The following is a 27,976-nucleotide window of genomic DNA, read 5'->3' on the forward strand; positions in this document are numbered from 1 at the left end:
CTAAATGGCAGAAGAAAATTCTTTCTGGCATCCAAATGTTTGAGAAATTCCCAGTGGAAAGGGAGACAAAGACAAATCTTTCACTGTGAAAGCCTCATTATGTTCAACTCGCCAATGAAAATTTCAAGAGATTTAGTTTTTTCTTGGAATAAGTGGAATATATTTTAAGAAGCTTAGTTTAACATAGTTCTCAATTAAATCCCACTTGAAATTATTAATGAAAATTTTCTGGGGGAGTGTGATGATTTTAAAATGAATTGTTTCATAGAAATACATTTCTTCTAGAAGCAGGTGTAATGCAATTCATTCTTTAAATCACAAATATGCTAATATGTCTAGTGAATACATTTGATAATATGTAACAGACATTAAATTCAACTAAAACTTGAAAATAGAATTCAAGAAACTTGTACATAAACTTTCAAAAATATGCTTCTACACATATGTGCTGCATATCTTAATTGCTAGTTTAAAATCACAAAATTATCACCAAAAGAAATGGTGTAGCCTTATAAACAATTTTGGGGAAAAAATTATTTTGCTGAGAAATTGGTGCCAACACAGATTCTAAATTACTCTGGGGTGTTTCACCAGCAGAAAAGTTGCACAGCAGATCCTACATCCCACAAAACAGATATCATTCTAAACATCCTGACAGCAACAAAGCATTTGACTGAGTGTGGCATCAAATAGCCCTAGCAAAACAAGAGTGAATGAGAATGGGAAAAGACTCTCCTCTGGTTGGAGTTATATCTAGCACAAAGAAAGATGATGGCAATTGTTGGTCACAGGACATGACTACAATTCCAGTGCATCATTGCAGGAGTTCTTCAGGTTAGTGTCCCTCAGATGCTTCATTAATGACCATCCTTCTATTGAAAGGTCACGAGTGGGGATATTCACTGTTGATTGCAAAATATCCAGCATGATTCATGACTCCTCAGAAAGCAAAGCAGTCCGTGTCCAAATAGAATTATAGAATCCTTACACTGCAGAAGGAGCCATTTGGCCCATTGACTCTCCGACAGTGTGTCTTAGCCTCTCCCTCCATAACCCCAAGCATTTCCATGGCTAATCCATCTAACCTCCACATCTTGGGACACAAAGGGGCAATTTAGTATGGCCAATCCATCTAACCTGCACATCGTTGGACTGTGGGAGAAAACCCGAGCACCCGGAGGAAACCCATGCAATCACAGGGAGAATGTGCAAACTCCACAGAGTCACCCAAAGCTGGAATTAATTTGATTTCATAGAATTCCTAAGTGCAGAAGGAAGCCATCCTGCCCATCGAGTCACTCCGACCACAATCCCACCCAGGCCCGACTCCCGTAACCCCACACATTTACCCTGTTAATTTTGCATGGCAGATCAACCTAACCCACACATCTCTGGAGTGTGGGAGGAAACTAGAGCACCCAGAGGAAACCCACGCAGACACGGGGAGAATGTACAAACTCCACAGAAACAGTGACCCAAGGCCGGAATTGAACCTGGGTCCCTGCTGCTGTGACCCAGCAGTACTAACCACTGTGCCACCATTTGATTTTTGTCACATTTATTGGTATGCAGTGCAAAGTATTGTTTCTTGCACGCTAAATATACAAAGTATACCATTCATGGAGTGCATAGGAGAAAAGGTAAGGAGAAGGTGCAGACTGCGGTGTTACAGTCATAGCTAAGGTGTGGAGAAGGATCAACTTAATATTAAGTTTAAGATTATTTATTATTGTCACAAGTAGGCTTACATTAGCATTGCCATGAAGTTACTGTAAAAAATCCCCTAGTCATCACACTCCGGCGCCTGATCGAGTATACCGAGGGAGAATTTAGCATGGCCAATGCACCTAACCAACACTTCTTTCTGACTGTGGCATGAAACCGGAGCACCCAGAAGAAACCGACTCAGACACAGAGAGAACGTGTGTGGAGGGACCAGGACAGGTCATTGATGATCTGGACACCTAGAAACTGGAAGCTCTCAACCATTTACACTTCACCCAATTAAACCCAGGTCCCTTGTGTTGTGAGGCAGCAGTGCTAACCACTGTGACACTGTGCCACCCAGAAATAGAGCATCACCTGGACAGTATCCAGGCTTGGGCTGATAAGTGGCAAGTAACATTTGTGCCACACTAGTGCCAGACAATGACTATCTCCAACAAGAGAGAACCTAACTATCTCCCCTTGACATTCTATGCCATTACCATCGCCAAATCCCCTAATATCAACATCCTGATGATTACCATTGACCAGAACTTGAAGAACCATATAACTACCATGACTACGAGAGCATTCGGAGGCTGGGAATTCTGCAGCAAGTAAGTCACCTCCTGACTCCCCAACATCTGTCCACTTTCTACAAGATATAAGTCAGAGGTATGATAGAATACTCTCCACTTGCCTGGATGACTACGGCTCCAATAACACTGAAGAAGCTCGACACCATCCAAGATAAAGCAACCTGTTTGATTGGCACCCCCATCCTCCACTTTCAACATTCACTCCCTCCACCATCGATATACAGTGGCTGCAGTATGTACACCTACAAGATGCACTGCAGCAATTCACCAAGATTCCTTTGACAGCACCTCCCAAATCCATGGCCTCTACCACTTAGAAGGGAAACAGCAGTAAATGTATGGGAACAACACCACCTGCAAGTTTTCTCAAAGCCACAAGCCATCCTAACTTGGAACTATAACTCTGTTTCTTCACTGTTGCTGGGTCAAAATCCTGGAACTCCCATCCTAACAGTATTGTGGGTATACCTACACCACATGCACTACCGTGGTTCAAGAAAGTAACTCACCAGCACCTTTTTAAGGGCAAATAGGGGGAGGCAATAAATGTGACAAAGTAAACCAATTCCCAAGAATGGTGTCCATGACCTGGACAGGTTACTGTCTATAACAGTGGTAAGCTCTATGATCTTGGTCCAGAAATCATTTGAAGGTGGCAGGAGGTCCCAGGAGGTTTTCTTGATTTTTGCTTCCTAACAGAACAGCTCATTTTTATAAAAAGGTTAAATTGTTTTCTCTCCAGAATCAATTATAATGTCTGGTGCAGGTTTGGGAACTTTCAAAATCCCTCACAACACTTCATATTCACTGTAGGAAAAAGTTCTCTCGAGGTCCTACAAGGGCCTAAAAGAGAACAAGATACAAGATCTCTTTCCTGATCAGAAACCTTTCGATTGCCGCCTTGCTGAGTGACCGCTACTATACAAAAGCTGGCTGATCTGCTCAAGTTAGGATCTTTGATAAAGGGTAGAATATTCTATTAAATGGAAGCAATCTGAGCTAGAGAAACAACTTTAGGAGCTGTTGGCATATTTGTTTCTCTATATGTGCCCTACAAAAAGCAAACAAAAATTTAACAAAGGGCCATTGAGTTCATTAGACTCACTACCCCAGCAAGCTTTATATAACATGTACTATCAAGGACTCTCCCAATATAATAAATTAGCTCACCACTGCCTTTTCAGGGGCATTTAGGGATGGGCAATACATGCTGGCCCAGCCAGCGAAGTCCACATCCCTTGAAAGAATAAATAAAAGAGTCAAATTAATAAAATTAACAGTAATACTAGTTCTACAGTGAATCAATGAGTCAATATCATTAACTCAATCATTAGAATGAATTTAATTACCAAATGAGTATATGAATAGGGAGGGAATAGAGGGATATGGTCTGAGTAAAGGAGGTTTTTAAAAAAATTTAGTTAGGGCATCATGATCAGCACGGACTTGGAGGGCCGAAGGGCCTGTTCCTGTGCTGTACTTTATTCTTCTTTGTTCTCTGTTGTTGTTGAATGTTAATTATTAATCAAAACTCTTACGGACTCAAAACATTAACTCTATTTCTCTCTCCACAGATGCTGCCAGGCCTGCTGAGTCTTCCCAGCATTATCTGTTTTTACTTCAGATTTCCTGCATCTGAAGTATTTTGCTTTTATATTACAATATATATACTATATATTTAAATTTCAGCCAGTTTTCAACTAATTTAGAAGAATCAATATTAGCCATCAAAACTTGAAATGTCATCCAAATCTAAACCATCAAAAATATTCCTTTTTAAATTAAGAGTCATTTTATTCCAATAGGTTCATTAATCATTTGAATTGATGGATAGTTTGAACCAGTGTGGAACGAGTTAACCCGGTTCACTCGTTACCATAGTTTAATTTCATTCCCTTAATACTTCCCTTACAATTTATCACAACTTTAGACAGAATTTACAATGAAGATCTATTTTACTCCAATTCTACAGGGAGATGAGCATTTACATTTCATTCCAATGGGAATACGCTTTGCCCACCACTTACAGGAAGCAGCTTGTTATTTTCTGGTAGGGCATTTGCCAGTTTCTCCAAACCTTCATAATCTTCAAGCATGTAATAGCACTCTGCCAGTCGCTCCTGATTCCGACCTTGAACATAATATTGAACAGCATTCATCCTGCAAATTAAAGAGGAATTTTAAATTACATCTATCCTGAATGGTCTTCTTTGATATCAACATTTTCCACCCAACATCTATTTCATAATTATCCAAAATTATCAATATAATCATACAAGTCTAAATATGATTTTTGCTTGAAAATCTAATGATAGACCATTACACCCATGTATCTGGGTGTGAGAGACATCCAAGAAATTTTATGCCCCCTGTACATTAATTATGAACTTGGAGTACAGGTACAATTTTGAAATTCGAAGGTAACACAAAACTTGGAGACGTATCAAATTCCTGCCCATCATTTCCAGAACTCCATGTTCCTGCCACAGTACTGAAACAGCTATTATCAAAGTTACAAATGACAAGCTATGCCACTGTGACAAAGGTAAACTATCCCTCCTTGTCCTTCTTGACTTGCCTACAGCCTTTGGTGACACTACTAACTACACCATCTTCCTCCAAAGGCTCTCTTCTGTATCCAGTAGGTTAGGACTACTCTTGCCTGGTTCCATTCTTAGGTACCTAATTCTAGTCAGAGTATCACCAGCAATGGCCTTTCTTCCTGCTCCTTCACTATTATCCTGTTAATCTACATGTTACCCTCGGCAACATCACCCAAAAACAAAGCATTAGTTTTTACACAAACTTAGTTCTACCTCACCACCATCTCTCTTGACTCCTCCATTGTTACTAACTGCTTATCCAACATCAGTACTGGATAAGCAAAAATTTCTTATAATTAAATATTGGGAAAATGAAGGCATTTCTTTGAGTTTCCACTCCAAACTCCATTCCCTAGCTACCAACTTCATTCTCAATCCGGTAATCATCTGAGATATTGGACCCCAAGATGAGTTTCCAATCACTGATTCATGCCATCAATAAGGCCGCATTTTCCCACTTCCAAAATATTGCCCAACTTCACCCACCTCAGTTCATCTGCTGCCGAAACCCTCATTCATGCCTTTGTTCCCTCTCGACTTGAGCTTTCCAACACAATCTTGGCTGGTCTCCCACATTTTACCTTCAGAAATATACAAAACTCTGCTGTTTTGTCGTAACTTGTACCAAGTTACATTCACTGGTCACTCTTACGCTCAGTGACCTACACTGGCTTCCAGTCAAACAACTTAATTTTAAAATTCTCATCCTCACTTACAAATCCCTCCATGGCCTTGCCTTTGCCTGAGGTGGCACAGTGGCAAGCACTGCTGCCTCACAGCGCCAGGGACCTGGGTTTGATTCCTGGCTTGGGTCACTGTCTGTGTGGAGTTTGCACGTTCTCCCAGTGTCTGCGTGGGTTTTCTCCAGGTGCGCCGGTTTCCTCCCGCAGTTCAAAGATGTGCGGATTAGGTGGATTGGCCATGCTAAAATTGCCCCTTAGTGTCAGGGAGACTAGCTGGAGTAAATGCATAGGGTTGTGGGAATAGGGCCTGGGTGGGGTTGTGGTCGGTGCAGACTCGATGGGCCGATTGACCCCCTACACTGAATGATTCTATGACTGTAGGATTCTATTTCTGCAATCTCCTCCAGCCACATAATCCACCAGTTAAACATTTGGGGCAGTTTATTACCTTAAAACAGGCTGTATAAATGTAATTCATTGTTGTTGTGTAGTAAAGTGCAGTGAGGAAGACAGCCATAGACTTCAAGAGGATATAGGTAGACTGGTGGAAAGGGCAGACACATGGCAAAAGAAATTCAATACAGTTAAGTGAGGTGATAATTTTTTGGTAGAAAGAATAAGAAACAACAATACAAGGTATATTAGACAAAATATTTGAAGGTTACAGGACAGATTAACAAAGCAATTAATAAAACATTTGGGAACCTGGGCTTTAAAAATGTGCAGAGTAAAAAACCAGGAAGTAATGCTAAACTCAAATAAAACTAGTTTAGCCTTAACTGCGTCCAATACTAGGCACTCTCCTTTAGAAAGCACAAGGCAGCTTTAGAGAGAAGATAGAGGATATTTACTTGAGTGGTTCTAGGGGTGAGGAATTAGTTATGAGAATAGACTGGAGAAGCTTGGGTGTTCTCCTTAGAGTGGAGATAAAGAGATTTGATGGAAGTATTTAAAATCAGGAAGGATTCCGTGGCCACGTCAATGTCAGTTGTAAAGATGGCACTAGAGGATTGGATAAAATATCTGATGGATCAGAAGATGCGTGGAATAATGAATCAGGTGTGGTTTATGATTATAGCTATAGATTGTATTGGTTAATTGTTAGATGCTTTCTAAAGGAGAGTGCCTAGTATTGGACGCAGTTAAGGCTAAACTAGTTTTATTTGAGTTTAGCATTACTTCCTGGATTTTTACTCTGCACATCTGTTTTTAAAGCCCAGGTTCCCAAATGTTTTATTAATTGCTTTGTTAATCTGTCCTGTAACCTTCAAATATTTTGTCTAATATACCATTTACCTTGTATTGTTAGGTGGTCGTGAAATTGTTGAAACATATCTTGCCAAGTGTGAAACAAAATAGTTTGTGTTTCATATGTAGAATAAACGTGGGGAAAGTCACATTGGGAGGAATGTTTTGCTAGTTTGTTTATGTAGCAGAGAGTGGAAACCCTGAATTATTTTAATATTTTAAATTGAAGGTTGCATAAGTGGTAGAATTGTGTGTGTCTATGTATACATATGTTAAATTCCATTTCCATGAGTGTTCTGCCCATAGGCAGGTCCTTGGCTCATTGTCTGTGATACTTCATCCTAGTGGTTTCACTTGGCAAGTTTTTTTGTTTGTGGTGATTTGCCATTGCCGTCCACTCTCAAGGGCAGGATGAGGAGGTAGGTCCCAAGTCTACCTCAACCATAACAGAAATCAAACTCGTGCTTTGGTATTATTTTGAACTATTCTAGCCAACTGAGCTAACTGAACCTTTGGCAGGAAAGAGCCTGGACACCACGAGACTAAGATGTAGGTCGAGTGGGGAATTGAGAATTTGGTTCAAGTGGGAATGAGGGGCAGAAGGGCAAAGAGGTGCTTCTTTTTCTACTTTTACTGGCCCCCAGTGGTGGTGAGTTTCCTTCCTCATCTCTAAGCTAGATGAGTGCAATTTCTTTTAGTTGTTAATTTACACAAAAGGTAAGTACTTGGCTAATTAAATAAGGCTGGACATAAGTGGCAGGTGTGCTGTGACTGTAACATGTGGGGTTCTGTGGAATGCACTGCAATCCCAGACAATCATATATGCAGAAGGTGTCTGCAGCTTAGGCAACTTTGGCTCCACGTTGCTGAACTGGAGTCTGAATTGCCGACAGAGCAAGACATCATCAGTAAAGATAAATATTTCTCGGTTCTTTCCCTTTTTCCCTCCCCGTCACTGGAGACATTATCAGGTTCACGCCCTAATTAAATGGCTTTACGCCATAGCATAGGCCCAATTGAATGCTCCCCGCACACCCTGGTGGCGTGACATCATGCCAGCACGAATCACTACTGGTTTCCGAAAATGAAAACCAGTCGTGATGACCACGCCGGTATTGTGGAGGTGCCTGGAAACCCCGGTGGTTGAGGGCCAAGGCTAGGTATTGCCTCCTGGCACCGAGGTCAGAGGGGCCAGGGGAAAAGAGAGGGGAGGGATTTTGACCCTTGGTACTCCCTTGGTGTGGGTTGCCCTGATGCTAATGGAGGCGGTCCTCTGTGCCTATTGGGGAGTTGGGAGAACTTATTTTGAACGCAGATCGGGGCACCCTTTAAATATGGCTCCGGCTCTATCAGGTCCTGGCCCGCTAGAGTGACGGCGTAAATCATGGTCTGCAAACTTCTCTGTGTTTCTGGAGATATACACACAGGTTTTCAGTCAGACCCTGACACTTTTTGGGAAAATTCCATCCTGGAATAATGCTCATGGAACCTCAGGGCCTCCTATTGTCTATTTCAATTATCTTGCGTTGTAATGCTGTTACTTACCACTTCTGGCGATCTGCAAAATAGTCTCCAATCGCATTATAAGCCTGCTCAAGCAGGGCATCATCAGCATCGCCAGAACCAGTTTTTAGCAACTGCAACACTCGAAACCAATCTCCCAACTTGATCCTTAGATCAATAGCCAGATCTCTATAAGCAGAAAAGAATAAAAAATGAAATTCTGACTACACAGAACCGAAAGCCATCATAAAACCAAAACATATCATTTACTTCTTCCACAGATCATTTACAGTTTACTCTATAATGAACTCTACCTCATCCAAGTACATATTGTGTAAATATTGGTTGCCACTCCCCTACTCAAATAATTCTGTACATTTTTCAGACATCCTTATATTCTTGTCAGTAAACTCTAGCCTGTGGATCCCTAGAATCCCTACTTGCAAAAGGGAGTAACCATTGGCTCTTATGGAAGTCCTGTCCTAATAGGAAATTTACTCTGCACAACATTTTCAATAATGCATCTTTGAAGAAGTTTGTCAGTGCAGTCTCAGCTGCTTTTTTTGGAGTCTATACACGGACTGGTGGATGTGTGAAGAAAAAGGACCAATTTTAACCATCAGCACTCTCAAAGCAAGTGCAGGGCAAATGGAAAATCCCACTTGGAGCATAATGAGAAGTCTAGGTAACTTTCAACTCCCCAGCCACAGTTAAATATGCCAAAATAATTTCCTGCCTGCAGTAACGTCATGGCTGGCAGGCAGAAGCAAAAATTGGATTGGGAATCCAAGGAAGAATAGGGTCCAAGACAAGTCCCCACTTCCCCATCCTCTGAAAAATGAATGCTGAGCAGGGGCTTTGGAAGCTGATGCTAGTGGTGTAAGGGTGAGGCAGTACCAGTGCTAGGGGGGTCTAAAGACTCTTTGCAGGACACAATTGATATTAAAAAAAAAATTGACCTCCTTTGCTCTCTCCATGATTCCGTCCCTGGTTCTGCTGTCAGGGATGGCCGTGGGAGGCCTTCCCAAATCCAGAAGTTAAACTTTTGTTGCTGATGATGCTATTAAGTCACAACTTTTTAACATAAACCCATTTGCTATGGGTGGATGACTACTAGTGCCTAAATTAGTACAAGTAAAGCTAGTAGAGTGGAAAGGGTGGTAACATATGGGGATACTTGCATGATAACCCCTAACATTTTGACCCTTTGCCTACACCATCCCTGCTAGGTCAGGGTGTTAAATATTCCTTCGAACCTCTATTACACTAACTCTGTAGGTCTGTACTCAATATCAAGTCAAATAACATGCTTACATCAATCAAATTAAGTCATGGATCAAATTCTGCTCAATAATCTTTTCTCTAATGAAGAACACAAGCTTTACAAGTTTCTTCTAAAGCCTAGAGTTCCAAGTCCTTGAATCAGGGAAGGGAAAACAATTCCATAAAAGCAATGATTCCTTATGAGGCAAAGCAGAAAGCGTCACAATATTTTTGGGGGAAAGGAGCATCAAGATCCTGCCTGGCAACAATAATTTGACTAGTTTATATACAACAAAGGGCTCCTTTAGTTTTTCATCAGATAATTAGTGTTGCCTGGTTTCTATGCAAACTTCACTGAATAATTTGATTTATTATTGTCACATGTATAGAGTGAAAAGTATTGTTTCTTGTGCACTATACAGACAAAGCATTACATACATAGAAAAAGAAAGGAGAGTGTGCAGAATGTAGTGTTATACAGTCCTAGCTAGGGTGTCGAGAAAGATCAACTTGGTAGGTCTATTCAAGTCTGATGGCAGCAGGGAAGAAGCTGTTCTCGAGTCGGTTGGTACATGACCTCAGACTTTTGTATCTCTCTCCCAATGGAAGAAGGTGGTAGAGAGTATGTCCGGGGTGTGTGCGGTCCTTGATTATACAAGCTGCTTTGCCGAGGCAGCAGGAAGTGTAAACAGAGTCAATGGATGAGAGGCTGGTTTGAGTGATGGACTGGGCTTCGTTCATGACCCTTTGTAGTTTCTTGCGGTCTTGGACAGAGCAGGGGCCATATCAAGCTGTGATACAACCAGAAAGAATGCTTTCTGTGATGCATCTGTAAAAGTTGGTGAGAGTCGTAGTGGACATGCCAAATTTTCTTAGCCTCCTGAGAAAGTAGAGTTATTGGTGGACTTTCTTAACTCTCACTTCAGCATGGAAGGAGTAGGCCAGGTTGCTGGTGATTTGGACACCTAAAAACTTGTAGCTCTCGACCATTTCTACTTCATCCTCATTGATGTAGGCAGGAGCTTATCCTCCACAACACTTCCTGAAGTCGATGACCATTTCCTTCGTTTTGCTGACGTTGAGAGAGAGATTATTGTCATCGCATCAGTTCACCAGATTCTCTATCCCTTTCCTGTACTCCAACTTATCATTGTTTGAGATCCGACCCACTACGATGGTGTCATCAGCAAACTGGAAAATTGAGGGTAATTTGGCCACACAGTCATAAATGTATAAGGAGTATAGTAAGGGGCTGAGGACACAGCCTTGTGGGACACCGGTGTTCAGGATGATCGTGGAGGATGTATTGTTGCCTATCCTTACTGAGTGCGGTCTGTGGATTAGGAAGTATAAGATCCAGTGGCATAAGGAGGAGCCGAGCCCCAGGCCACAGAGTTTGGAGATGAGTTTTATAGGAATAATGGTGTTGGAGACTGAGCTGTAGTCAATAAATAAGAGTCTGACATAGGTGTCTTTGGTTGAGTGTAGGCTAGGGAGATGGTGTCTGCTGTGGACCTGTTGCGGTGATAGGCAAACTGTAGTAGTTCCAGGCAATCAGAGAGCGGAATCGATTCGTGCCATGACTAACCTTTCTGAAACACTTCAAAGTGGCCATTTCAATATGACACAAACAGGGTCCAAACACTCAGAGCAGAATCAGTGATCAACTTGAATAGAATCCATCTGATGCTAATCTGATCATGAGGAACATGAGAGTCAGGATGTGAAGTAAGCTGAAAATTCAAACAAATCTAGTACAAATCCACGTCATGCCAAACAGGAACCTTCACCAATATTGAAGGAAGAAAATCAAACAGTTCCTAACATGGCCTGTATTTATCAGTCATGGGAAGGGAAACAAAAATAAAATAGCACCATGGCCATTATCAAGATATCAAAACATCAATGGCGTTCTTTTTGTCTTCATTCTCTACTCCGCATCATCCCACACACCCACATCTCATTGAAACTTAAATTTCATTCACATGTGAAGTAGCGTATAAATGCTGAAAGACAGGAATTCGTAAAACACTTTCAAATGATAAAAAGTTAATTTAAACAAAAGCACCATTTGCAGTTTATAGCCCAAAGCAGCTGAAGAATATATTAAGTATTATGAACAACCTTCGATCCATGTTTAAATACATCCTCTCAGCTTCCTCAAATCTTCCAAAGTAAGCTGCGACTTCTGCCTGTTTCATGGATTCACTCTGAAGGTTTCCGAGACGTTTTACAAACTCAATCCCCTGGTAATCCTTACAACGGACAAATGCCTGCTCTGCTGTTTTAAGGTCAAGTCTCTGGAGAGCAGCTTCTGCAAGCAAGCGCCTAAAATACAAAATAAATTACTTTGTTAAGAATTTAGTTACTTACTTTTCACATTAAAAAAAATAGGACCTCATTTTTAGGGCAACACAAAATAGTATACGTGAAGCATGTCAGCATAAGTTAGGTATTAATTGATCAGAGAGTATAGTTCAATAATGTATGAGTACGAGTCTGTATCACACTCCTCCATGTTGCACCATAGCAATGCAATTCTGCCTAGTGGAAAGCCACATTTTAAAATTGACAAAAAACTTCATTGGAGTTTCTACAAACTTATACAATTTCAGGAGAAACCAGCCACTTTCTCGTAATATTAAAAATTAGCCACTACTACAAATACATAAAAGTATGCATGTGCACAACTCTGTTTTAATTTGGTGTTGTTTAAATGGAGGTCACATTGCTGCATGGCAAGAATTTGCCAACTGTCCATCACAGTAAGGAGATACAACTTTCATTCAGTTCAATCCCGATCAGTATAAGTGTAGCTTATTAACAAGGGTGTGAAAGGTTATGAGGGTAGGCAGGAATATGTGTTTGAAGTTAAAATCAGATAAGCCATGATCTTGTCGAATGGAGGAGCAGGCTCGAGGGGCCAAGTGGCCTGCTCCAAGTTTGTATATTCGTACTTCCATGAAACCAGATATTAAGTGAAATAGATGTACAGGAAAGCTAGAATATATCCATGAAAGAAACTAAAAATGTCAATGTACAATCTTAGCAGAATAAAATGTCATCCCTGATCATATTTTTAAAAAGGACATCAATTTTAGTCGACTTCAAAAGTAAGGTGACCAAAAGAAACAATTAACCATAACAACACTTGCATACCTAAATAAGGAGCAACTATCCTGTAATTCCACAATCTGTAGGGAGTGTCATCAGAATAGATAAAGAAATGTTTAATTATGTTATGAATAATATGTATATACAGTAAATATATAGTTAAAGATAGACAGGAAATAAAAAACAATGAGAGAGGGAATGCTTATAAGTAATTAAACCTCAGATTAACTTGTATTGATAAAGGAATTTTAACACAGTAAAATTTCAAGTCAACAGCAAGACTGGTTGCCATAATTTTCATGCAACTATTCATTGTCATTTCAAACTTTTTAACACAGGTTTCTTTCTTATTGAGAGTGCAAGAAAGATTTAAACTAATATTTTTAAAAGTAATATTGTATCGTTAAAATTATTAAAAACAATTCACAAATCTAAAACATTACTGGATATACAATACACCATTATGTTCTACTGTGTATTTTTAAGAAATGTTGGAGATTCTACACATTTGCAAACACAATTTACTGACAGCAACGGTGAGTGCAGTTAAACAACAGGGAGGTTAGCATGGGCTGCATGCTGCAATCATGTATATTAGCAGGTAGAATGAAGTTAATGCACTGCCCAGATCAGAAGCAATGGGTGCAGGTTAATCTGACATCATGATTTTCCCGTACCAATTTTCAGTGGTTTTCAAATTTAGCCCATTTAAATGTCACATATTTGGACTCTATGAGGCCATTAATCTGCACACTCACTGTGAAATATTATGCACATAGGTTCTGCTGTAAGATTGAGTGCTATTTGCATTGCAGGTGTTGTAATAATTGTTAACCTAATGGAATTGACCCACACCCATAGAGCACATATCAAGCTTACTTTCTAGCAATACCAGATCCCTGCGCATATTCACACATGACTAAGAAAGCCTGCCAATTTTGTGGCAAAATGCAGACTACTATTTATAATATTAAGAACAAAAAATGTTGAGCACTCAGGTCAGACATCATCTGTGGACAGAGAATTAGAGTTATTTCAGGGTCTCTAAGGCCAGGTTTCATGCAGGTTGTTATATTTTCATTAAACCTTTGCTATCCAACAGTTTATTGGATAATTCTGTCTTTATTACTGCAAATAGACAGTTTAATGAGAACTTTAGCATGTATTTGCAATTGGTAGCATGGTATAAATCTTTTGAAATATTTTAGTTGAATTCCAAGCACCAAAAGTGATTGTGACTATTAGACCAGAAAATCTATGCTCCAATCAAAAAAGGCACAAACAAAGTTTACAGCAAGAAAACTTCAATCATAAACTCAAATTCTTGCTTTACATGTCAAAATTAGCATAGGTATTTCAAATCCTATCTGAATTAGTATGTACTTCCTATCAGCATCAATCTTTTCAGTAGTTACAAAACAAATATATAAATTATTACATTTCTGCCACTCAGTGAAGCAGTACTTATGCACATTTTGTCCTTCACAGAGTGTCTTGGAATGTGCTTGTTGCATCTTTAGAAGACTTGATGGTTTATGATTTTTGTCTCAGAGAAGCACTAGTTCTCAAAGAAACCATGTCTGATTTGGTTTTCATTAAAGCCAATAAGCAACTTGGAATATTTCAAGATACATCATGTAAAAGCCTTTCATATCTTCCATGAGCGTTATGACACAGGAGATGATAAATGTCAAATGACTTCATATCATAATTATTGTACAAAACAATAATGGCCCAGAATTTCCTGCAGAATTTGCTTCAACGGTGAAAGTGCCAAGAAATTTGGTGCAGGTGATTTAGCACGGTTAAAATAATGTTGTGCCATTTCTTGAAACTTTTGGAGACCAGAAGGGCAGCAGCAAAAAGCTGAGAATGAGGTAAACATCTAGTGAAGCTACAATTCTGGATTATCTAATTCAAAAAATGCAGACTGTATATAAGTAGGCAGCCCCACAATCAACAGATCAAAATTGACTTGCCTTACAATATCCAGTGATGACGGTGGATAGCTAAGCAATTGTGAGGAAGTGGCTCCTTAAACTTCTTCCACAACATAATGGAGACCAGCACATAAGTGCAAGAAACAAAGCTCAAGTGTTTATCTCCATCTTCAGCATTAAGTTGTAATTAAATAATTGTTAAATGTTGCCTGTGATCGTTATCCACGCTCATGCATTCAAACCTCTTTACCAAGATATGCACATGCTATTGAAAAGTGTGTATGCACATCTCAGTCCCCATTTTCAATCCTGACTTGGTTGTGTAGCACCTGATAAGTGGGTATTACACCCTTTAATTTAATCTTTCTTTAGTAGGGACTGCCTTACGCTGGCAACTTCACATCATACTTTATATTCAGTGAAGGGTTCACATAGTCATGCTCACAATTATTAGCATTTTATATTGCTAGGATATAAATTGTAGCAGGCTCTGCACATCCACGAGATGGTATCTTTTGTGATAATAATTATCCACTCAACGGTATACTTAGCAGATTGGCAAAACAAATATTGAGCTCTAATCCTCTTGGATCTTTCCCTTGGTAAACAGCAATACAGCAAATATTCCACTATCTGCTTTATATTTGCACAGTAAGTAGTCTCACAACACCAGGTTAAAGTCCAACAGGTTTATTTGGTAGCACGAGCTTTCAGAGCGCTGCCTCTTCATCAGGTGGCAGCGCTCCGAAAACTCGTGCTACCAAATAAACCTGTTGGACTTTAACCTGGTGTTGTGAGACTACTTACTGTGCCCACCCCAGTCCAACGCCAGCAACTCCACATCATACTTTATATTTGGTGAAGGGTTCACATAGTCATTCTCACAATTATTAGCATTTTATATTACTAGGATATAAATTGTAGCAGGCTCTGCATATCTACTAGATGTTATCTTTTGTGATAATAATTAATCACTCAATGATACCTTCAGTGACAGTAATATCAGGAAGTGGAAATCACTTAAGCTATGACCTTGTGAGACAAATGAAATTTAAACAATACTGAGCAAAGCATGAAGATTAGGATTTATGAAGATTAGGATTTATGAAGATTAGGATTTATGAACTATCTTTCTGGCATGAGAAAAAAAATGAGTTGATTTTATAATGTACAGACATTCACTATCTTCCACCCCTATTCAAAATTAAAAATACTTCAGTTCAAAACAATCCATACTTTTTCTGATGTAGGCTTGTTCAGAACCAAATTCAGCTTGTGTATTTTCCAGGCCTGTTTCATATGGTGTTTTTATCACTATGTAGCACCAGAGCTGGTGTTAAGCAGAAGCAGTAGAATCTTAGCAAGTTAAGTAGCAGCTTCTAAAGATGAAAATGCCTCCATATTCCATTCTGATACCGCACATGATAGCAGAAAACAAAATGCTTGTTTTTAATGCTGCAAGCCTTTAAGAAATCGTTTTGGAACTTTGTGACACCACAACTATTGAAACCTGAGATCGTAAAGTTAATTGGAATTCCTGGGGATCATTATGATGGATTTGACTATTCATCCACGCTAGCATATTGATGAAATAAACTCCATCACATCCTTCCCATCTAAGTCTGGGGCTACTTTAATGAGACCACCAGTGGCACTCACAGCTAGGCTCTTGTTGCTCAGACTGGAAGTTACTGAGTACTTGAAAGAATGTAAAGTGATATACTTTCAAGGTTCATGCTGGTTTAGTCTTCAATACAAAATTTTCACTGGTCTGAAAGGAAGGTCAATTCTTAGCTATAATAATTCAAGTCTGTTGTTGCACTCAATAATTCCTCTAAGAGTATATTAGAAAGGAAAGGAATTTTTGATACTTACTAGTTCATTTGATGTGAACTGCAACTCAAGGTAGAATCAATGAAAACCAGTTGAAAAAAATCATAGACTAAAGCTCCCAAACAAATCTGGAGAAACCTAATGGAATTTTGACAGAACTTTCTATTTACGAGCTCTGCAGTTCAGATAAGAATTGCAAAATATATACTCAAGAAAAACCTTCATAAATTAATCCAAAGGTTTTGTTGCATGGAAGACAATAGAAAAAACTTATGAATCCAACTAAGAATGAGCCTTCATGTATAGCAGGGATAGAGAAGCATCACAAGCAAGTATTCTCTCCTCCATGGGATGACTACAAAGTTCATTTGCATGTGAAGACTGCTTGAATATGAAACAGAGGCTATGCCAACTGGCTGAAAGCTGGGAAAATATTATCCAAGTTGAAAGTAAAATAACAGAGGTAAAATATGTGTTATTGAGATGTACTTCTTACCAAAGTCTAGGATGAGGATTTTCTTCAATGAACATGCAGGCATCTTCAATCCCAACAGTCTCTATAAGACTTCGGCTATCACGTAGTGAACGAATTTCAAAATTAATTATATAGTCTTTGTTAGGCTGGCTTGGCTCCTAGAAGAAAGATTGATATGCATCATCTTTATTAAAGTAAATCCACAAGATAAATGATCAATAGCATATTTTTCATTAATTTTACATTCTTGTATAATAGTACTGGGACTGCAGAAACCAGGTGAGACAATGCAAAGGATTTATCCATGTAGTGTGACACCAATGAATGGAATACATTTAAAACAAAGTACATTTCTGAACTTTGATAACCTATCAGTGGAAAGTTCAGGCCAATGTGCTTTCCCTTAAACTCTCATGGACTACTGACTCAACAATAAACCAAAGGTTTGGAGACTGTTTGACTATCATATGTATGAACCTGATAAATTTTTATAATGCAGAAAAAGAACTGAAGTACAGCACAAGCCATTTACAAAAGAGCAATTTGTCTTATTTGCTATAAACAGTTTTACACTCTAAAACAAACTTCGATCCAGGAATAATGTATTATTAAGTTAAGTTTATACAGGTTATGACCGGGACAGCCTTTAAAAATGGCATCACAATCTGTGCAGCTGGTTTTGCTGACATGTGTAGCTGACATGCGCCCCTGTATGATGGCAGGAAACATGCCCTCTTGATTTTTTTTTGGAAGCGTGTCATAAGATTTGGAGAGAAAACTGATTGGTTTCTCTGGAGAGAAACAACACTACCATTTTTTGGTAAGATCTAGCTCGATGAGTCCAAAAAGACGTATGGCAATTGTACATTTATTCTGCACCGGGAAAAAAACATGCCAAATTAGTAAGAGAACCTGCAGTTATGGTCAAAAGTCTGAAACTAGCACAAGGTTCATTTCCAGCAAGGTCTAATATTGGTTTCAGACTCTTTTACCATATTAGATTTCAATTGATCACAGTGTGCATACAGGAGTCAAATTCTGTTGGGCCAGTAGCAGTTATACCTGTCTACAAAATGAGAGCAAACAGGAGTGGACTTTACACTGAGGAAAGGTTATATAAACCTTGAATATCATACATCAGCCTACGATTTCAGGTCACCTAGGGAGAATACATGCGACACTAATTTATATGGATCAGTAGGGAATACCTCCAAACATAAATAGAAACCACATTAACAACTAACAGCACTGCACTCAAAGAGCTTTTGTCATCTGCCTAATATCTATCTCCTTATACAGCTCATGTTAAAGTTCATTTAAAATGCTTCTGTAAAATACCTTGCGACATTTTATGATGTTAAAGATACTGTATATTAGTTTCATTGATAGCAATAATATCTAAGCACCCATTATACTTTTTTTAAACAGCCTTCTCAACCTGTCTTGCCACTTTCAAAGATTTGTATACACATATCCCAAGGTTTCAGTGTTCCAGTTTCCCCTTTAAATTAATACTATTTAGTTCATTATGCCTCTGCTCATTTTTCCTACCACAAAGTACATTCCCTGTATTAAATTTCATCTGCCACATTTCTGCACAATTTTGCAATTTGTCCATGTTTTTCAGAACTCTGCTACTATCCTCCTCAATGTTTACAATGTATAAGAGTTTTGAATCATTTCCTAAACTTTGAAATCATGTACCATATGCCCAAGTCCAGGTCATTAATAAATAACAAAGAACATTTGGTCCTTACCCACGGGGAACACCACTATATCCTTCCCTCTGATCCAAAAAACAGCCACTCATTCCACCACTCTATGCATTCTATCCATTAGCCAATTTTATATCCATGCTGCTACTATCTTTTCAATCCCGTGAGTTTTAATTGCCATCACTGTCCCTTTAAATCCAAGGGCCTCAAAACTTAATTACTCAATTAATCAAATTATTATTTAGTACAATTAGAATAATTCTCTAATGCTGTCCTGAGTGTCAGATAATTGTCGATTCAACTGTAGATAGTTGGAAGATTTTAACCGAAAAAGTTTGGTTCAGGTGGGGATTTTTAAAAATTCATTCATGGGATGTTGTCATCACTAGCTAGACCAGAATTAATTGTCCATGAATTGAATGGATTGCTCAGCCATTTTGGAAGGTACAAAGAGTAGTTAAGGTAGTTAAAAGTCTACCACATTGCTATGGATCTGAAGTCACATGCAGGCCAGACCAGGTAAGGACGGCAAATTTCCTTTCCTAAAGGATATTATATTGGAGGAGGTTATTTTTTTTAACGATAATCAACATCATCATTAGACTTTTAATTCCAGATTTGTTTTTAACGGAATTCAAATTTCACCCTCTTCCATGATGGGATTCGAACCCAAGTCCCAGGTTACCCTGGGTCTCTAGAATACTGGTCCTGTAACAATAGCACTATACCATCATAGAACCATAGAAAATTACAGCTCAGAAACAGGCCTTTTGGCCCTTCTTGTCTGTGCCGAACCATTTTATGCCTCAGTCCCACTGACCTGCACTTGGACCATATCCCTCCACACCCCTCTCATCCATGAACCTGTCCAAGTTTTTCTTAAATGTTAAAAGTGACCCCGCATTTACCACTTTATCCGGCAGCTCATTCCACACTCCCACCACTCTCTGCGTGAAGAAGCCCCCCCTAATATTCCCTTTAAACTTTTCTCCTTTCACCCTTAACCCATGCCCTCTGGTTTTTTTCTCCCCTAGCCTCAGCAGAAAAAGCCTGCTTGCATTCACTCTATCTATACCCATCAAAATCTTATACACCTCTATCAAATCTCCCCTCAATCTTCTACGCTCCAGGGAATAAAGTCCCAACCTATTCAATCTCTCTCTGTAACTCAGCTTCTCAAGTCCCGGCAACATCCTTGTGAACCTTCTCTGCACTCTTTCAATCTTATTTACATCCTTCCTATAACTAGGTGACCAAAACTGTACACAATACTCCAAATTCGGCCTCACCAATGCCTTATATAACCTTGCCATAACACTCCAACTTTTATACTCGATACTCCGATTTATAAAGGCCAATGTACCAAAGGCACTCTTTACGACCCTATCCACCTGTGACGTCACTTTTAGGGAACTCTGTACCTGTATTCCCAGATCCCTCTGTTCAACTGCACTCTTCAGAGTCCTACCATTTACCCTGTACGTTCTTCTTTGGTTTGTCCTTCCAAAGTGCAATATCTCACACTTGTCTGCGTTAAATTCCATTTGCCATTTTTCAGCCCATTTTTCTAGTTGGTCCAAATCCCTCTGCAAGCTTTGAAAACCTTCCTCACTGTCCACTACACCTCCAATCTTTGTATCATCAGCAAACTTGCTGATCCAATTTACCACATTATCACCCAGATCATTGATATAGATGACAAACAACAATGGACCCAACACCGATCCCTGCGGCACACCACTAGTCACAGGCCTCCACTCAGAGAAGCAATCCTCCACAACCACTCTCTGGCTTCTTCCATTGAGCCAGTGTCTTATCCAATTTACTACCTCCCCATGCATACCTAGCGACTGAACCTTCCTAACTAACCTCCCATGAGGGACCTTGTCAAAGGCCTTGCTGAAATCCAGGTAGGCAACATCCACCGCCTTCCCTTCATCCACTTTCCTGGTAACCTCCTCGAAAAACTCTAATAGATTGGTCAAACATGACCTACCACGCACAAAGCCATGTTGACTCTCCCTAATAAGTTCCTGTCTATCCAAATATTTGTAGATCCTATCCCTTATCACACCTTCCAATAACTTGCCCACCACCAACGTCAAACTTACTGGCCGATAATTTCCCAGATTTCTTTTGGAACCTTTTTTAAACAACGGAACAACATGAGCCACCCTCCAATCATCCGGCACCTCCCCCGTGAATACTGACATTTTAAATATGTCTGCCAGGGCCCCTGCAAGTTCAACACTAGCTTCCCGCAAGGTCCGTGGGAATACCCTGTCCGGTCCTGGGGATTTATCCACTCTGATTTGCCTCAAGACAGCGAGCACCTCCTCCCCTTTAATCTGTAAAGGTTCCATGGCCTCCCTACCAGTTTGCCCTATTTCCGTAGCCTCCATGCCCGTTTCCTCAGTAAATACAGATGCAAAAAAACCATTTAGTATCTCCCCCATCTCTTTTGGTTCCATACACAGTGTACCACTCTGGTCTTCAAGAGGACCAATTTTATCCCTCACTATCCTTTTGCTCCTAACATACCTATAGAAGCTCTTTGGATTTTCCTTCACTCTGTCTGCCAAAGCAACCTCATGTCTTCTTTTAGCCCTCCTGATTTCCCTCTTAAGTAGCTTCTTGCACTTTTTATACTCCTCGAGCATCTGATGTGTTCCTTGCTGCCTCTACATTTCATACAACTCTCTCTTCCTCTTAATCAGTGTTACAATCTCCCTCGAGAACCAAGGTTCCTTATTCCTATTTACTTTGCCTTTAATCCTGACAGGAACATACAAACTCTGCACTCTCAAAATTTCTCCTTTGAAGGCCTCCCACTTTCCATTTACATCCTTACCAGAGAACAGCCTGTGCCAATCCACACTTCCCAGATCCCTTCTCATTTCATCAAATTTGGCCTTTTTCCAGTTCAGAACTTCAACCCGAGGACCAGATCTATCCTTATCCACGATCAGGTTGAAACTAATGGCATTATGATCACTGGATCCAAAGTGTTCCCTCACACTCACATCCATCACCTGCCCTAACTCATTTCCCAATAGGAGATCCAATATCACATCCTCTCTAGTTGGCACCTCTATATACTGATGTAGAAAATTCTCCTGAACACATTTTACAAACTCTACCCCGTCTAAACCTTTAACAGTATGCGAGTCCCAATCTATATGTGGAAAATTAAAATCCCCTACTATCACAACTTTGTGTTTCTTGCAGTTGTCAGCTATCTCTCCGCTGATTTGCTCCTCCAGTTCTCGCTGACTATTGGGTGGTCTATAATACAAGCCCATTAATGTGGTCATACCTTTCCTGTTTCTCAGCTCCACCCATAGGGCCTCTGTAGACAAACTCCCTAATCTATCCTGCCTGAGTACCGCTGTAACATTTTCCCTGACCAACAATGCCACCCCCCCACCTTTTATCCCTCTGCCTCTATCCCGCCTAAAACATTGGAACCCTGGAACATTGAGCTGCCAGTCCTGCCCCTCCTGTAGCCAAGTTTCACTAATGGCTATAATGTCATATTTCCAGGTGTCTATCCACGCCTTCAGCTCATCTGCCTTCCCTACAATACTCCTGGCATTGAAATAGACACACCTCAAGAAATTATTTCCACCACACTCTACCCTTCCATTTGTGATTTTGCTTGAACTAACCTGTCTTTTTACCCCTGCTCCACTATCTGCTCTGGCACTCTGGTTCCCACCCCCCTGCAAATCTAGTTTAAACGCTCCCCAATAACACTAGCAAATCTCCCTGCAAGTATATTGGTCCCCTTGTAGTTTAGGTGTAACCCGTCTCTCTTGTACAGGTCCCACCTGCCCCAGAAGAGGTCCCAATGATCCAAGAATTGGAAACCCTGCCCCCTGCACCAGTTCCTCAGCCACGTGTTTATCCGCCCAAGCATCCTACTCCTGCTCTCACTGGCATGTGGCTCAGATAGCAATCCTGAGATTACTACCCTCGGGGTCCTGCTTTTTAACTTCCTTCCAAGCTCTTTGTACTCACTCTTTAGGACCTCCTCACTCTTCCTTCCCACGTCATTGGTACCGACATGTACCACGACATCTGGCTGATCACCTTCCCTCTTTAGAACGCTGTGCACGCGATCAGAGACATCGCTGACCTTGGCACCTGGGAGGCAACAAACCATGCGGGAGTCTCTGTCCCGACCACAGAACCTCCGGTCCATACCTCTGACCATCGTGTCCCCTATCAGTACTGCTCTCCTCTTCTTCATCCCACCCTTTTGCGCTGTAGAACCATACTCAGTATCAGAGTTCCGGCTGTCGCAGCTTGTCCCAGGTAAAGCATCTGCCACAACAGTATCCAATTCAGTATACCTGTTGTGGAGGGGTATGTCCACTGGGGAACCCTGCTCTGCCTGTCCTTTCACACTGCCATTTCCTCTCCTTACAGTAGCCCAATTTCCTGTGCTCTGCTGCTTAGGTGTAACTATCTCCCTAAAGCTACTGTCTATATACGTCTCATTCTCCCGAATTAGATGGAGGTCATCAAGCTCCTTCTCCAGTTCCCTAACACGCTTAGCTAGCAGCTGCAGCTGAATGCATCTTTTGCAGGTGCTGTCGTCAGGGATACCGGAGGTCTCCCTGATCTCCCACATCCTGCAAGTGGAGCATTCCAACATCTTGCCTGGCATTTTTTTTTTTGCTCTGGGGAAATACAGGAATAAACTTTCTGAAAAAGAAAAAATAACCTACTCTCGCCTCTGCCTGTTCTCGCCGAAGCCTGTTTTGAGCCAAAGCCCTTCCGCTCTCACTCTGTCCCCTGCTCACTCTGCTGCCCACTAACGACGCTGCCCGCTCAACGGTGCGGCCTACTTTTAAACCCTCCAAAACCTTCCCAGGCTGCTGCTGGGCCTATTTCCTGTTTTGAAAAAAAAAACCTCCGATTTTTTTCACAAATTTAACTGAAAAATAATTAAATAAATTAGTGCACAAACAAGCTCCCTTACCCTCAGCCTGCGCCTGTGGAACAATCACTTCCCCATAAATAAACTGTTTCCTGACCAAAACCCACCTGTTTCCAGCTACAACTGAGGCTGGAAATTGGAAGGGTGACAAACCAACTCCAAAGAAATAGAACGGAACTTTAAATATGATAATGAGATTATGAACCTCATTGTAATTCAGAATTTCAACTTTAACTCTTGTATGTTGTGTTTCCCAAACAACAGGAAACCAGGCAGCCTCATCCATGGAGAACTTGGTGGACTTGGGAGGTAAATACATGTATCTCCAGGTCTAGGTGCGTGCCTGAAGAGCCTCCATGATTGGGTGCCCCCCACCCCTTCCACAACCTTCCCTCCCAGGCCTCCAAACCCTTTTGCCTCAGCCAGATCTCTGATCATCCACCCACTCTTCACCCACCCTCACCAAAAGACCTCCAATCCTCCCTGCCAAGGAGCCCTTCAAAGTTTCCAAGTAATTAGCATTTTTTAAAGTAGAATTTGTTAAAATAAATAAATATCAGTCATATAAATAATATTTATGATAAGCAAATAATAGAGTTTCTTACTTTTCACATTAGAACCATGCTATTCCACTAAAGTTAGGGAAAGATGCAATTAAACTATGATATTTACACAAATTCTGATGTGAAACAAAAACAATAAGATTTTGCTTATGTTGCGAACAGGGTTAATTTATGGTAATGTTGGCTAAGTTGGATTTAATACATTAATATAATGTGTCATCATCTTTTCTCATAATAAAGATTCAATTTCAGTGAAACATAAGATTGAATAGTCAGGTACAGATTAAGATCACGTCCGCCCACTTTCAGTTGATCAGTAAACCCAGAAACACTGTGCTAATGTCATGGCTGAGTCAAAAAGCCACAGCAAAACGCATCCACACACTTTAGGGCTCCTGACCCAGTGCCAGCCTGCTCCGCTGCAACCAGGTCCAAAAGTAAAAATTCATTGTAGAGAAACAGTTTATCTTTCAAAATTGTTTCTTACCAAAGGGAAAAACAATTCAAAATCCATTCAACTAATTCTTTTGATGATGTGTTTGAAAATAACTGAGACTTGTGCACTTAATCATGAGTTCTATTTACATTGTGGTAGTTTAACGATTAAGAACCAAACTAAACTAAACATTGCCTGTGGCTTCAAGAAAACGGCAAATCATAGAGCCCCTATCAGTTTCTAGAATCATACTTTGAGTGCCAATAGTTACTCAAACTGCAGACAGATTCAACTCACCATCATATAACACTGTCTGGAAATTAATGAGTCATCTTATAGTTTAGTATCTATTCACATGTGTATATCAAGAGGACCTAACCACCAAACTGATCACCCCATTTAGATGTTGGGTCATAATGGTGCCTATGTGATTCAGACACCAGGGATCCAGACAAGGAAATGCTCTTGAATGTTTATGAATCAGGCCACCATAATGTTGTCTGACCAGTACAGACTGGTGTTGGACTGGAGACCTAAATTCCAATTGCTTTAACCTTTTAGTGTAACTTGGATTCACTCCAGACCAGAAATAGTAAACCAAGCACAAATATCTCAACCAATGAAGAAATCAGCACTCAGAAATAAGCTACTGACTTGTATGCAAATTCAAATACAATGATAGAGATCACTTATTTGCCTTAATTAAAAGGATTTAATTTTATGCTCACTAAGGTGTTAAGAAAGTCAATTTTGAGTAGGGGAACATCTGTGCTGCCTTATACTCTAGTTGGAGCCTGCTCAAATCACTAAGCAGTAAAATATGGATTTCATCAAATCAAATTTTGCTCAATTCAGAACTAGAGATGAAAATATCAGAACTAGAGATGAAAATACAACAGTACCAAGTTGAGGTTTAATTGTATAAGATTTGAGTGTCTAATACTAGATCTTATTTAGTGTTGTTCTTGAGAAAGATAGAAACAGCAGTAGGGCAAAGTTCACAGCCACTCGGCATCAAGGTTGGGGGGTGAAGCAATCGCCGCTTGGCCAGCTCGTCACACAGTCATTTATCAGCCGTCAGGCTATTAACTGATTTGAGACAGGCCTTCCATTCCCACCATGGAGGTAGGCCTGCCTCAGAGCTGTTGGAAAATCAAATGGCTGGCAGCTCTCCAGTCTCTCTACAAGCAGTGGTCACTGCAGGGACTGCAATCAGACCCAAACAACATGTGTAGGTTAGGTGGATTAGCCATGGCAAATGCGTGGAGTTACAAGGATAGGGTAGGGGGTGGGCATGGGAAGGTGCCCTTTCGGAGAGTCGGTACAGATTCAACAGACCTCCTTCTACACTGTAGGGATTCTACGGTCTTATTGTTCTATTAATTGAGGCAGATGCAAAATTAAGTAGAAGGAGGAGCAGGAGCAGGTAGGAAAAGGGAGGGAAGGGTCACTGGGGCGAGCCTGGCAGGCCCTGGAGAGGGGAGAACTGAGTGGGGTTGAGAGCAGGGTGCACAGGGCAGAAAAAAGTGAAATGGAACGTGGGAAGACCTTCGGGTGGTCTCCAATTGGCAGAACCACATCCAACCCCCTTGGTTAACTACCAGCCCAAGCAGTAAAATCTGCTGAGCTGTTTATTTGATGCCATCCTGTCTGGGTGAAATCCCAGCAATAGTGGGAGAAGGTACCCAGATATGACCATTAATTACCCATTAATTGGCCATTTAACGGCCTCAATTGGCCCAGAGTAGATGGGCCACCCAATGCCTTCCCTGTTGCTGGTAAAATTGTGGTAAGAGCGGAGGTGAGCAGGTGTCAGGAGTGATGCACATGGCATGGTGCCCAATTTTACAACACATCCATCATTTCCATGTCAAACAAAAAAAAATATACAGTCTAATTGCATCTTCCACCTCTTGGTTCTGTGGCCCTGTAGCAAATTATAGAATTTCATCAAGTCAATTTTAGCATCTCAAATGCATAACCAAGCATTTTTTAATAAAATGAAGGTTTCTCCTTCAACCACTCTTTTAGGCAATGAGCTCCACAATTTAACTACCTTAAGGATGAAAACAAATTACTATTCAACTCTCATCTTCTACCAGTTCTTTTAAATCTGTGCCCTGTACTTTTTGCTAACAGAAACAAGCCCTTTCTATCCACTCTATCCAAGCACCTTATAATTTTATACACATCAAATCTTCCCTCAGCCTCCTCTGTTCCAAAGAAAACAACTCTAGCTTATCCTATCTTCCCTCATAGCCAAAATTCTCCATTCCTGGCAACATCCTCATAAATCTTCTCTGTACCATCTCTAGTGAGATCACATCCTTCTAGTGACCAGAACTGTACACAATACTCTAGCTGTGGTCTGACTAGTGTTCTATATGGTCCAGGCATAACCTGCTCTGATATTCTTAAGCTTTGGCCAAGAAAAGAAAGTACACCATATGTCTCAACTATCCTGATATCATTGGAGATCGCTGGACATACATTCCAAGATCCCTGTTACTTTACAGTTCTCAGAATTCAATCATTTATTGTGTTTATTTAGTTCATCCAGTTTGTGTTCTCCAATTGCATTGCCTCACACTTCCATTTGCCACATTGCTGTCCACCTGACTAGTCAACAGATATCTTCCTGCAGTCTTCAGCTTTCTTCCTCACTCTCAACCACATGGCCAATTTTTGAATCATCTGCAGATTCCTTAATCATGTTCCTTACAATTAAGTTGAAATCACTGATATATATCACAAAGAGGCAGGGACCCAAATTGAGCCTTTAAAAACCCCAGTGGAAAACACTTTCCAGTCACACAAACATCTATCAATCATTACCTATTACTCCCTATTACTGATTCAGTCTTGGATCTAACCTCCAACTTTGTCTTGGATCCCAAGAGCTTTTAATTTTTTAACTAATCTGTCATGTGCGACTCTGTCGAAAGCCTTCTGAAATCCATGTACGTCAAGTTTGCTACCTCCATTGATTTCCTTTATACTGCTAAAATGAACTAAGAAAATAGATGAAAAGATAGGACAGTAGAGAAACAGTGGCAGACATTGTGGGAGATGTTCCATAACTCTAAGCAAAGTTATCTTCCATTGAGAAAAAGACTCTGAGAAGAATGTACCATCCCTGGTTAACTAAGGAAGGATAGTTTCAAATTGAAAGAAAAGCATACAATACTGTGAAGATTCATAGTAGGTCAGTAGATTGGATAGATTTTAGAAATCAGCAAAGAATCACTAAAAAAAAGAGGAAGAAATTAAGAGATAATAAGAGTTTCTACAAATATTTAAAAAGGAATAGAGTAATCTTAGAGGGTGAGAATGGGGAATTAATAATGGGAAG

General features: G+C 40.3%; 1 protein-coding gene across 2 annotated transcripts in view; it reads right to left on the reverse strand.

Moving 5' to 3' along the window:
- Positions 1-27,976, reverse strand: part of wdr35 (WD repeat domain 35) — a 120,614-nt gene that overhangs the window by 37,131 nt on the left and 55,507 nt on the right. For both annotated transcript variants that reach the window (XM_078213050.1, XM_078213049.1), the window contains exons 18-21: positions 16,987-17,123; positions 11,728-11,931; positions 8,383-8,529; positions 4,331-4,463 (exon numbers count right to left, since the gene is read on the reverse strand). In XM_078213050.1, the coding sequence (XP_078069176.1) occupies positions 4,331-4,463; positions 8,383-8,529; positions 11,728-11,931; positions 16,987-17,123 (621 nt within the window). The remainder of the gene's footprint in view (positions 1-4,330; positions 4,464-8,382; positions 8,530-11,727; positions 11,932-16,986; positions 17,124-27,976) is intronic.

The sequence above is a fragment of the Mustelus asterias genome, chromosome 5, assembly GCF_964213995.1.
Source record: "Mustelus asterias chromosome 5, sMusAst1.hap1.1, whole genome shotgun sequence".
In the NCBI taxonomy this organism is placed as follows: Eukaryota; Metazoa; Chordata; class Chondrichthyes; order Carcharhiniformes; family Triakidae; genus Mustelus; species Mustelus asterias.